At 40.8% G+C, this 13,732-nt stretch overlaps 1 protein-coding gene across 1 annotated transcript; it reads left to right on the forward strand.

Annotated features, from left to right (window-relative positions):
• The first annotated feature begins 657 nt into the window (after positions 1 to 657).
• On the forward strand, positions 658 to 7,185 carry SFRP2 (secreted frizzled related protein 2). The gene is made up of 3 exons (XM_060246624.1): positions 658 to 1,171; positions 2,999 to 3,079; positions 5,731 to 7,185. The coding sequence occupies exons 1-3, from the start codon at positions 673 to 675 to the stop codon at positions 6,033 to 6,035; spliced, it is 885 nt and encodes a 294-aa protein (XP_060102607.1). The 5' UTR covers positions 658 to 672; the 3' UTR covers positions 6,036 to 7,185.
• Positions 7,186 to 13,732: the final 6,547 nt, after the last annotated feature.

The following is a 13,732-nucleotide window of genomic DNA, read 5'->3' on the forward strand; positions in this document are numbered from 1 at the left end:
GGTTATTCAAAGCCCATGCACAAAGCCTTATAGCGCCCTCTATAGAGCCCTACTCTCTAATGTCACAACGGTTAGCAGCTCAGCCCATTGAAATTGTTTCTCGGCGGAAAGGTGAACGCGCAAGTTCTGAAACAGGGTTTTGAAAGATCAAGATGGGCAGCCGTGTTTCTCAGTCCAGTAGAAAAAAGCAAGAGTCCGGTAGCACCTTAAAGAATAACAAAAATTGTGGTAGTCTGAAGAAGTGAGCACAGCAGTCTTTTGTCAGTCTTGTAACTTACTGCTGGACGCCAGCTCTTTTCTATTGCTTTGAAAGTTTTCTTGCCAGAAAGGGAACCATCCAGGGAAAATCACCCCCCTGCGCAAATCGGCCAATCCTGGCCGATTTATTGTCCGACGGCCCCGCCCCTTCGCCTTCTCCAAACCCCCTCTCGATTTGCATAAAAAAATGCAAGAGATCGCTGGGAGTGCGTTGCGGAGGGGGCAGTGTATGTCCATCGGTGCCGAGCAAGCGGAAGGCCGGCGTGCGCGGGGTGAAAACTGCATGTAGCCTGCCCAGTTCTGCCTCGATCTCTTGCTGCCATTGCAGCCGTTCGTCGCCCCCTCCTCGTCCTCCCGGGAGCCCCATTTTTCCGAGCCGCTGGCCGCGCAGTGCCCCCCTCCCCCGTTTCCGAGATGCACCAACGCGACCTTGTCCTGTGCCTGGTCTTCCTGGCCACGCCATGCCTCGGCTCGACCCGCGGGCTCTTCCTCTTCGGGCAGCCCGAGTTCTCCTACAAACGGTCCAACTGCAAGCCCATTCCCGCCTCCTTGCTCCTGTGCCGGGGGATCGAGTACCCCAACATGAGGCTGCCCAACCTGCTGGGCCACGAAACCATGCAGGAAGTGCTGGAGCAAGCAGGCGCCTGGATCCCGCTGGTGCAGAAGCAGTGCCACCCGGACACGCGCAAGTTCCTCTGCTCCCTCTTCGCGCCTGTCTGCATCGACGACCTGGACGAGACCATCCAGCCTTGCCATTCGCTCTGCGAGCAGGTGAAAGACAGCTGTGCGCCGGTGATGTCCGCCTTCGGCTTCCCCTGGCCCGACATGCTGGACTGCAGCCGCTTCCCCCAGGACAATGATCTGTGCATCCCCCCGGCCAGCAGCGATCACATCCTCCCCACGCCTAGGGAAGGTAAGGACGCGCCGGTTGGGAAGGCATGGTCTAGCACAGCGCAAGACTGTGCCAAGTTCTGCATAGGATTGCGGTCGTTTATGTGCAGCTCGGATCCTGTATATGTTTACTCAGAAGTTAAGTCCCGCTGAGTTGGGAGGGAGCGTCTATCTGCAGCCGGAACTTGCGGACATGTACTCAGTCATAAATCGTTGTGTTTTAATTGTGCTTCTTCCCAGGTAAGGGTACAAAGAATTGCAGCCTAATTAAATGTATGGGGAAATATATCCCGTTAAGCTGTATAATATAGGAAGCGTGATAGGACTGGCTGTTAGTTAGCCACTGCCCCTATTTTAGACCTGTAATAATTTCCGGTGAGCAGAGTCCTTCAGAACATATGTCTGATGAAGTCTGTTTAAGAGCATATGAAAGCTTACATTCTGAATAAAGCTTAGTTGGTCTTAAAGGTGCACTTGACTACTGCTTTGTTCTATTGCTTCGGATCAACAGGGCTGCCTTCTGGGATGTAGCAGCATATAATAGTTGACTTTTCTTGGAAATCAATGCAGAACCTAACGTTTCCCATATCTTCAAAATATCACAGCTCTAGAGAATTGGCTATCCCATGTTCAGAACTTTAAGGTTCTGCTGGACAAACAGTTCATCCCAGTTTGCTCAAAATGAAGTTGAAACTGAATAATAATAATTTCCTAGGATATGTTCTTAAGCTTGCAGCTTTCAGGCTAGTTCTAAGCAAATTTACTCTGTTAAGTCCCTTGAATTCCCTAGTGTGTTTAGGATTGCAGAATAAGTCAAACAAACCTAAATAGTGTGCCTTGAATCACAGCACTTTTTCCTCTAAGGACTGATTCTTGGTGCTTATTACATACTGAGAGTTCTTTCTCTTACAGTTATTTGCTTCTCTGGTGGAATGGCAGGATTGACATTTAGAGTAGCTCAATTCCCATTTAAATTAGTTAGTATGGTTTTGTCCATTGTGAGAGTGTTTATAAAAATGACTGGGTAAGACTAACAAGAATTTGTTTCTCTCATTGATACGAAGGCTTTGAAGACCAGAATAATTTGTTGCTAGATAAACAAATGCAAAGTGTGTCAAATCCATGAACTGTCATTTAAAAAAACAACAAATTGCCTCCAGCTTTACTAGTTTACTACTTGGGAAGATGGTTTTAATTAGCGACAGGGAAAAAAGAGAAAGAAGTGATTTGCACAACTTTTTTAATACAAGGAATAGGATAAGAGAGCAGTTTTCCTGATGCAACATCATCAGGGAAAGCTTGTGCATTGTATTGCCTGTCTCTTCCCCTCCTATCTACTTCCCCTCCCATTGAGGCATTGATTTCTGTTCATGCAAAGAGAGTTAGGAGAGGAGCGGCAGCTATTTTAATCTTTTTTCCATCCTGAGAGTACACACATCCCCTTTTTCAGTATCCCATCAAATTCTGTTTCAGTCATCTCTGATATGTGCCAAACATGGCTATGTAGTTTTCACTTCAGGTGTTTTTTCCCACAAAGAATAAACTATCCCAAACTCAAAATCTTCTTTAGACTTCCCTGCAGGTTGTCCTGAAGATGTTGATAAGTGTATCTGTTGTCATTCATTTATGCAATTTTTTTATATTTCACCACTTCTTTCTTTCTTAGAATTAATTCAATAAAAATCCATGTAGGCAGTTTTCAAAAAGACATTAGCAATGTTGAAAGTAGCAGAATATTTGGGGTGGAGGCAGAATTTTGTGATGTCTAAAAGAAGCATACTTTGCTTCCAAACGCCATCTACTGTTCTCTTTTGAATATGAGTTCTGTTTTAAATATCTGCATTTCTAGCACCCAAAGTATGTGATGCCTGCAAGAGCAAGAATGAGGATGACAATGAAATTGTGGAAAACCTTTGCAAAAATGACTTTGGTAAGTGGAAGCAAGTTTCTATGATTTTAAAAGGGAACGTTTTGTAGTCTTGCTGAAAATTCTATATTTCTAGTTTTATTTCAAATCTAATGGATTATATCTTTTATATGAGTAATTGTTCAACATGGACATAATCCTATTTTATTTGGATTAAAAAACAGTGTGGTTATTTGACTTAGCTTTGTTCACAGTGTAATAAGCTTTCCAGGTGCATAATGCCCTCTTTTTTAACCAACGTGATAGCCACTCTCTTTTTCATAGTAAAGTGCCTGCTATTATGAGAGGTGGCAACGTTTGTATACTTCAGGGACACCTCCTGCCTCCCTGCCCCATGGTGGAATAAATCTCCTCTTGGTGGAGATCTAGCCCATCCATGCTGGTTGAGAACAGTGGATAGATTTTTCTTCCACTGCAGTACTGTTTCACAGGTATCCTGTCTTACTTTCCCACTTAGGAGTGACTGAAAATCACTTACAGAAGAAAGTAAAGTTCCTTAAACAGATGGCTAAACTCTGGAGCAGACAGCCAGTTTCCCCCATTTTTCCATTTTGTATCTTTGACTTGAATCCATAGTAGTCAATGGGAGTCACTGAAAACTGCTTATTTAAAGAAAGTTTAACCACTTCTCAAACGTTTAAAACAGCTAGCAAACACATTTTTAAAACAGTTTAAATAAAATCCGTGGTATCATCAAAGAAACAACTGCCAGTGTAGATAGCCCCCAGTCTCTTTGCTGTTGGATTCAAATCCCCCCTCCCCCAACAACACTTCTTATAAGCCTTTTGAAAAACAAGAAAATAGAAAGCAGCGTGTTCCTCCCTTGGCAAGTTGTTCCAGAGTACATATGCCCATAGGGGTAAAAGAGCACACCCTAACAGAGTGCAGCTGAATTCATCAACAGAAATTTGTGGCCCAGTCCAAGATAGCCAGCTAGCTATCATATGTTAGGGAGAGACACCCCTTTCAGTATGCTTCTACACTGTTCTTTGTACGTATCAATTTCTGTATTTAATAACAACCCTGGGATGCCACAGGTATATTTGTGGTACAAATGTGAGATGACTTGTGCAAAGAGCATTAGAGTGCTCTTACAATTTAAAATATATTTATTTATTTATTTCCAGACTTGTTAAGCGCATTCTACATTGCAAGTGTTTGAAGCGACAGCCAGTGTAAAACTTCCAGTTTTCTGACAGATGTTTGTGTGCCCTAGTATGCTATGTGGGTTAGTGAAGCATACAAAAGAAAACTCAAATGCAAGCCTGGGCTTCAGAGCTGGACTTCATACTGTTTTCCCCTTGTCTGTTCCTACAGAGCTGGGGGAGGGGTGGAGACTAAGAAAGGGGCGCCTGAGCTCCTGTCCTGCTGTGGATCCGACAGCACAGCTTTTCTCCTCTCCCGTTCCCACCTTACCATTGGGGGAGGAAGAGAATACTGCACTACTGAATCCTGCTGGGAACCAAGTGAGGCAGGGATTTCTCCTCTCAAATGCCTGAGCTGACATGGTGGGAAGGATTGGGAAACTCAGAAGATCTGAGGGGTGTGCTGTTTTATCTACCACTATTCAGCCCTTAATGTTCATTCATACCAGAGTCCACAACTCTCACTGCTAAACCCTCCACGTTCCCAAAACAAAATCTGTTATTCGGAGTTTCTCTTGAAAACTGGAGATTCCAGAAATGATTGCATAAGAACCATAGAATTAAACAGGTTGTGAACCTCATTACAGATGTCAGCTGGCTGGCTGGCAAATTACTGCAAAACCTGACCATCTCTGGCTTCAAAAGGACTGGAAAACTTGTTTGAGCACAGCTGATTAAATGTAAAAATCATCGGCAGGCAGAGAAAAAGATAATAGTAAATGTGCTACAATATTATCGATTTATATTTATAAAAAAAACATTTGCAGTGGAATTTTAGAGGGATTAATTCTTCTATAGTAAACCAGTGTCAAATTGACTACACACTACAATTGCCTGTTAGTAGCCTAAGATTTCATCTGACATATCCAACATGAGGTATTCAAGATAATCTTTTTTTCTTTAGGGGCTGACAGTTTTTTAAAGAGCCTTGCGCTTGTTGTCCTGTTAGTTGTATTCCCAAATCAAATGCAACCGTTAAATGAATTCTCCTTTTTGGTAGATTCTTTTGTTCACAATACACAAGCAACATTGATTTCTTCTTACAGGTTCACCTAAGATTTTTTCTGGCCCTGTAAATCCAGTCTACAAAGTTTTCATCAACTGCAGAGATCAAATTTCCAGCGAAAATGTATCCCGTTCCCACTGCAGCTTCAATGTGAAAACATCATGCTAAGTTAAACTCTAATGCATAATGAATGTACAAAATGGGTGCTTTTCTGTGTTTGCAAATGATAGAAAAGCTGGAGGAAAAAAAGATCCATTTAGAAAAGGGGTTTTTTTTAAACACAAACACACACACACCCAAAGGCTGATTCAAACTGAAATGACTTGCATGCCCTTTGTGGCTTTAGAAATGGAGCCACCTGCTGTCCATCCTGTCAGCCCCTGACAGTTTAATTAGCAATAGAAGACTTCCCTCCCCAGGTCCTCTTTATGTGCGCTAATGGGAAAACCTCTCTCTCTCTCTCAACCCCATTCCTCTCTCTCCCTTGCCCTTATCCTGATTAGCCTTGAAGATAAAAGTGAAGGAGATCGCCTACATCAATGGGGACACCAAGATCACCCCGGAAACAAAGAGCAAAACCATCTACAAGCTGAATGGTGTGACAGAAAGGGATCTGAAAAAGACTGTTCTGTGGCTCAAAGGTGGCCTTCAGTGTACCTGTGATGAAATGAATGACATAAATGCACCCTATTTAGTGATGGGACAGAGGCTGGCAGGAGAGCTGGTGATCACCTCTGTAAAGCGGTGGCAGAAAGGTCAGAGGGCATTCAAGAGATTCTCACGCAGCATCCGCAAGTTGCAGTGCTAGTCACTTCTGGCCTTGCTGCCTTCAGTCCCTAAAGCACTCTCCAATCCCTTGCACCTTCCTCTTTCTTCACCCACAAAGCACAGCAGGCATGGGAGAGGAAGAACCATTTTACAAAAGGAAAGGGAAGTCAGTTTTGTACATATAGTAAAACTATAATTAAAAAAAAATCATGACTATTTTTGTGAAGTATTAAAATATCTTGCTTAGAGATAGTTCTTTGCATTGGTTCAGAACATGACATGAGACTTAAAAAAATCTGTCATTCTGGTTTTCTGTTTTGAACTGTTTCGCAATACATTATATATCACTACATTTCTGTATAGGTTATATCAGGCCATGAGAATTTTGCTGAGCAATAAGATTTGGCAAACTTTCTAATACTTTTCCCCACACAAGAATGGGGAAATAACCAAAACATATAAAGCAGACAGATGGAAATCTTCATCATGCCACTGTGACCACAGAGGAGAAAGTAATTTTAAAAAGTATGATGGGAGTAAGGTTTTATAGGACAATTATAATTCAAGAAGCATTTTAAGGTAGATGCTGAGCTGATATAATTTAGTATACATTCTGGTTACATTAGGAGTGTGTGGCATATGCAAATGAGTTGTGCTAATGAGCTCTGGCACCTCTTTTCCTACAAAATGACCCCTGGGTTATAGTAAGAATGAGTGTGTCAAGAATAAGATGTGAGTGTCTGGTTAAGTTTTGTGGCACAAAGCCACCATGAAGGGTTGTGGCCCTCTCATTTTGGGAAAGTAGTACCTCCATAATATCACCAGCAGGGGTATTACTCAGAAGAAAAGGTGCTGAGTGGAAATTATGGGAAAAGTTGCTTTCTGATGTTTTTTCCACATCTAATCAGGGCTGTGGTAAAAGAGAGAGCTTGAAACTTGGACTCTTGCCAAATTATTGGTCACAATCTTATGCAAAGAGGAGCATGCTTCAGTCTATTAATTTCAGCTGAGCTTCAGGTTTCTGACAAAGTGCAGCCGCTAAGGCTTAATTTGGTCTTGAATGTTAGGCCTAATTTTCTCTCATTTGGAATTATGTGCCATCTATTTCTATACACTATAGAAAAATCCACTGTTGCATGTGCTACTTATGAAGAAACTTCACCAATAAAGGTATATTAACAGGTTTTTTACACAGTATTTTATACAAACTGGTCAATAACAATTTTAAACTGACTGAAAGTACATTTGGGGGAGTGTTTGTGCTTTTCTGGTACATTTGCCTTCAAAAAACCCTTTTTTTCAGCCTAACTGTAATATAACTAGTGGTTATTTTGAAAGAGTTGTAAAATATTACTTTAAACAAATCTTGTAAATATTTCCAGATAAACCTTATATTCTTGTACATAAACTTTACACAGTAGTTTACCTTTTGTCTTTATTTTTTGCCATTTTTAATTCACATGACCAGAATCCTTACTTATTTCCACCCCACTCCATCATTAAACCAAGAGAGCATACATTTTGAATATATCAAATGTCAGATGAAACTTTCTTTTCCATCCCATTTGGATTCACCACAGAGGAATGGTCTCACAAAATGTGGCTAGTGTGGAAACAATATAAAATTAGAGTTTATCTAACTACCTTACCATGGTGGGATTTGCCTGGCTGAAATAAAGTATTTGTAAGGATCAAATTGTTCATCTGATGCCACTACAAGCACTTGCCTTAATCAAACCTTTATCCGCTCTAACTGGCCATTCAGTCCTCACAGCAGTTTGTAAGGGCATAAAGACAGAATATAAATTTTGTAAATAAAAAAGAAAATAAATTTTCATTTTTCAGTTTGATTTAGATCTACAGTATTAGTCAAAATTATGTAGAAGTTTCAAGAGAGCAAAAGCTGAGAGAAAAATTATGAGTGACATCCACATTCTTTCTGTACTTTTGCTGTAACATCTAAAATAATATTTCATGCCTCTCTCCAGTGCTGAGGTGCAGCACATCTCACCCAGCTTACAGGGAAGCTGTGAGACTAATTTCACATGAATAGGAGTTCTTTCTGAATTCTTTCTTGGTTCCTTTGCATGGCTTCCAAACGTGTTATTTGTACTACAGAAATCATAGTTTAATCTTCGTCTGAACCCCACTCAGAACTGTTTCACAAACGCACACAGGAACAGGATATGGAAGAATCAGCTGCAGATGGAGGATCACCTTTTGAAATCCCCCCTTGTTTAAAATTAAGCCCTGCCCTCAGAAAAATCAGCACAGGAAGCAAAGAAAGATGATAAAACCTTTATTTTTGTTATACTAGGCTGTTTTGTTGTGGTAGTTTGGCAGAAAAGTTTAGGTACAGGAATATTGAAAGCTGGAATTTACCACCTGCAAACCTGAAGTGGTACATTCTACCACTTTTATCCAACCTTCATTCTTCTGGGTGTGGTAACCAAGCCTTGGATTCAAACGCTCAGAGATTGTCTAACAGGAGACAACTCACTGCTGTAGTGAAAAAGGGATTTAACATAAAACATCCAACATTTTAATTAGCTTGTGTAGATCTATGGTGCAGCCTCATTTGGAATACTGTGTATAATTCTGGTCACTGTATCTCAAAAAGGACTTTGCAGAGCTGGGAAAAGTACAGAGGAGGGCAACCAAGATGATTTTGGGGTTGGAGTTCTTTCCTATGAAGAAGTTTCAGCCTAGGACTTTTCAGTTTAGAAAAGAGATGACTAAATTGTGACATGATATATAAAATTATGCACAAGAAATTATTGACAAAGAAATTATTCTCCCAAAATACTAGAACTAAAGGACATTCAATTAAGCTGATGGGCAGTAGACTCAGAATGAACAAGAGGAAATACTGCTTCACATAGCAAATGATTACAATATCAAATTCACTGCTGGAAGATATAATGATGGCCAAAGGAACAGTCAGCTTTAAAAGGGTATTCGACAGATCCATGGACGATAGGTCTATAAGGGGGGGAATCTTCATTTTCAGAGGTAGTCAGCCTCTGAATCATAGTGCCAGGAGGCCACATCAGGAAGGTCTTGGCTTCTATGCCCTGTTACTGGCTCTCCAGAGGAACTTGTTATCCCTTGTGTACGACAGGGTGCTAAATTAGATGGACCACTGATCTGATGCAGCAGGGCTCTTCTTAGGTTATTACGTTCATACCAAAATAGGTATGATACCCATTATTTTCTAAGCTTCAGAAGACTAGGAGAGCAGAAGGCAGGATTCAAACCTGTCTTTGAGGAGAGGCAGATAATAATAATACTAGATCCACCAATATGCTTGGTCCCTCCCAGCTCCTGGATCAAACTTTTCAGCTGGGAAAACATAACTTTATGTGTGCATGTTTCTTCCTGTTTAGTCAGGCTGAAACTATGCACAATGCATAGCTTCATTACTCCCATTTAAACTGTAACTGCCTTTAATGTCTGCATTCTCCCACTCCCACAAAAAAGAGGGGAAAAAAACATTTTAGAACAATTCATTTTTCATAACCTAGGTTTTTTGTATGCTGCTTTGTTTACACCTTTTCAGTTTTAATTGCACTGAGATTTTAGTACTATTAGAGGAAAATTCAAAATGCAGTGCTCTGACTATAATGAAAGTTTTTTTCTGATTTTGAGTATAAATTAACTTTCCATACAATTTGTTGCCATTTTCTTCTTAAGCCTAAATAATATGCCCTGCTGTAGTTTTAAATTTCAAATGCAACATTCTATTAGGCCTTTGGAGGATAATGACAGGCAAATTTAAACCCTTACTGCTTAATGTAGTTTTATGGGATAAAATTTCAATTCTTGTGCACATTTTTCAAGCTCTTGCTCCAGTTTAAATCATCCCTGTGAGCCCAAACATAACTCAGGGTTGCTTTCTCACACTACCAGACCCTACCTGTGAAAACAAGGCACATGACTTGTTATTGGCCCAGTTGGTTCTCTAGGAGCATCATACATTTTGATTTCTATTCCATTCCATTCATAACTACATCTTCCTTCAAAGAGATAAACCTATCAGAAAGTGCCCCTTCTGTTTCCCTCACTGAAGGAGTCCTTCCATTTATGGCTGGACACCACAGCTGCAGTTCCTTGTCCAGCTTTCTCTAGCAAGCAGCACCCTCAAGAGCTCTCCCTCAGGCACTTTTAAATGCATTGAATAATGCATATTCAATCCACTTTCAATGCGCTTTAGTGATTATTTGCAAGTGAATTTTGCCATTTCACACAATAAAATCCAGTTGCAAAGTGCATTCAAAGGAAATTGAAAGTGGATTACAAGTCCATTTACTAGGTAACAAACATTTTTATTAGTCTGCTCCCACAGATAAATGTTAGTTAGGCCCAAACTGGACATTATGTACATGTGATTATCACATGGACTTTTAGGCAGACAGCAGCTTCAAGCTCATTGCAGGAACTCAGTTTGGAAGCATCAAGGAACCCAGTTCAGACTGGAGCAATGGCATGGCGAGAAAGGGCTTCAGCCATTTTTCTTCCCTGAAATGGCCCCAGAGATGTTATTTGCCTCACTGGCTACATGCACAAGCAGTCCTCCCCCCACATCATCAAATAACATCACTTGGGGCCATTTCAGAATTAAGTTCCCACAGGAAACTCACAGCTGCTGTTCTGCTGCAAGTCCCTTTGGTGATCGTGTTACATATAAAGTCTAGTTTGGGCTTTAGTTGTGGCTAGATTTTTTAAAAACCCTCTTACAAAATTTCTGTGTCTCATTCATCCCACAAGTGAGAGGCTTATAGTTACTATACTATTAAGACAGAATCTGCAGAAGTCCCATTAATTTCAATGGGGGTTGTGTCAGCATAATTCTCATTTGGATATGCCCAAAGAAAATCTAACATGCTTAATACTCCAGTCACAGGGTGTCACCGTTTGAGTGGCATTTTGATTTTGAATTTCTCCCTCAGATTATTGGGTTTCTACTTTAACGACTGGGTTTTTAAAAGTATAACAGTATAGCAGAGGAGGGCGATGGAGATGTGAGAGGTCTAGAGATCAAGTCCTATGAAGAAAGGTTGAAGGAGCTGAATATGTTTAGCCTGGAGAAGAGGTGGCTGAGAGGTGATATGATCACCATCTTCAAGTACTTGTAGAACTGTCATATAAAGCAGTGGTACCCAACCCCCGATCCATGGACTGGTTCCGGTTTGTGGCCTTTTGGCAACTGGGCCACGAGTTGTATAATTATTTCATTATATATTACAATATAGTAATAATAAGAAGAAGAAGATGACACTGGATTTATATCCTGCCCTTATATCCAGTCTCAGAGCAGCTCACAATCTCCTTTATCGTCCTCCCCCACAACAGACATCATGTGAGGTGGGTGGAGCTGAGCTCTCCCTGGAAGCTGCCCTTTCAAGGACAACTCTGCAAGAGCTATGGCTAACCCAAGGCCATTCCAGTAGCTGCAAGTGGAAGAGTGGGGAATCAAACCCAGTTCTCCCAGAAAAGAGTCTGCACACTTAACCACCACACCAAACTAATAGAAATAAAGTGCACAATTGTATCATCCAGAAATCATCCCTCCCCCCAGTGGAAGAATTGCCTTCCACAAAACCAGACTCTAGTGCCAAAAGGGCTGGAGACCACTGATACAGAGGATGGTATGGAATTGTTTTCTGTTGCTCCAGAAGGTAGGACCAGAACCAACAGGTTGAAAGTAAATCTTCCAGCTCAACATTTGGAAGAACGTCCTGACAGTTAGAGCAGTTCTTCAGAGGAACAGGCTTCCTCTGGAGGTGGTGGGCTCTCCTTTCTTGGAGGTTTTTAAACAGAGGCTAAATGGCCTTCTGACAGCAATGTTGATCTTGTGAATTTAGGGGGAGGTATTTGTGAATTTCCTGCATTGTGAAGGGGGCTGGACTAGATGACCCCAGAGGTTCCTTCCAACTCTATGATTTTATAATAAAACACCTAACATCGTTTCCACCAACTGACTCCTGTCTCTGTTTGCAGGTCTCACATAAGAGATGCATGGGTTTAAAGATGCATAAGGGACTGACTGAGTCAATTCCATAATATTTGAGTTCTATCTAGAAAGTACTGATGGACTGAAAGTCATGGGTCCTAGTGAGAAAGATGGACTTAATAATAATAATAACAATAAAAACAGCAAATTGTTAATACATCAATACCTTGTCATAAATTTAAAAGGTACCCCAGCATCCTCAGGGTAGAATATTCTTTCATTCCCCCTCCCCAGAACAAATGACAGAAAACAGTAAGTGATGGTTTGTGATTACATATGCAGTCTGTCAGAAGAAAGTATACAAATACAAAACCTTACAAGAGACAGATAAATTGATGCTTTCCAGATCGTGGAATAGCACAGATACATGGTTTCTAAGCAAAGACAAAACACTTAGATGTGTTCCTCTCATAAAACAGGAAGACTGAGATTAAAATGTTTTGTATTAGTTTCAGAACACTGTTAATCGATACAGCAGCAGGAAAGTGACATATAGGTACACAGCTCAACTATTGTATTGCAATATTGGCTTGCAGAGGAATTTGATCTGGTGAGATCCTAATCAAGATCAAAGTTTAGCATCAATTTATGATAACATTCCTGCAATGCATTTACTTGTTTAATCTGCATAAGAGGGTAAACACATCATGCTCATGAGCAGATTACCAAATCACAGCCTTCTGTCTGTGCCTTAGATCCATTATTTAGCTATCAAGTCTTTGAAGCCAGTGAGCAGCCAGATGTGTATGAACCCTTTTCAAGTTTCAGTTTAGTTACGGCTAAAGAGTTAAACAATGTCCTCTCAATTAGATCTTCAAATGGGTAGATTAACTATCATTTGTTCCTATGCTAGGCGTGTGCACCCTGCTGGTTGTCACTGTCGAGAACCAAATCATTTATTTCCCTGCTACAGCCTACCAGTGGCTGCTCCATTCACTTTCTAGACAGCCTCCTTTCATGTGAGCATTATAACCACAACAGAGTTCATTGTTGAGGTCTTTTTTATTTGCACCACCATTTTTTCTTATTAGGTTGTGAAAGGGAACAATGAGAGATGGAAAGTAAATGGATTCCTAACACACTAGCCCTTAAGTCATGGGGTCTTTAAAGCACTCCGGAGAACACATATGTAAACATATCAATATGTTAAAGAATATGATGGTCTTCTACCAATTCCCTATGCTTAAGCGTCACAATACGTCATTCCCCTGTAATAAAATTATTAATACAAGTCAGGCAAGTAGGATTTGTAAATAAATATTTGATTAAATGGCATTCCATCACAGTTCACTTTGCTGTTTTTATGGTATGTGCTGAATCGTTAAAGCATGAAAGGACAAATCATTTGTGAGTATCCCTTGCATAATCTAAGAAAGGTAGTTATTTTTATAAATGTACTTTTCATCAATAAGATAGTAAATGTGCAGTTTGAGTTTCCTAGAATAATGCATCTGTAAAGGGAAGAAATAGTGATCAAGGCCATACCTTGAACAATCTAGGAAAGGAAAGGTCCCCTGTGCAAGCACCCTTCGTGGTGATGTTGCTTTCACGTTTTCACGGCAGACTTTTTACGGGGTGGTTTGCCATTGCCTTCCCCAGTCTTTTACACTTTCCCCCCAGCAAGCTGGGTATTCATTTTACCGACCTCGGAAGGATGGAAGGCTGAGTCAACCTTGGGTCGGCTTCCTGAATCCAGCTTCTGCTGAAATTGAACTCAGGTCATG

Source organism: Heteronotia binoei, chromosome 9 (genome assembly GCF_032191835.1).
Source record: "Heteronotia binoei isolate CCM8104 ecotype False Entrance Well chromosome 9, APGP_CSIRO_Hbin_v1, whole genome shotgun sequence".
Lineage (NCBI taxonomy): Eukaryota > Metazoa > Chordata > Lepidosauria > Squamata > Gekkonidae > Heteronotia > Heteronotia binoei.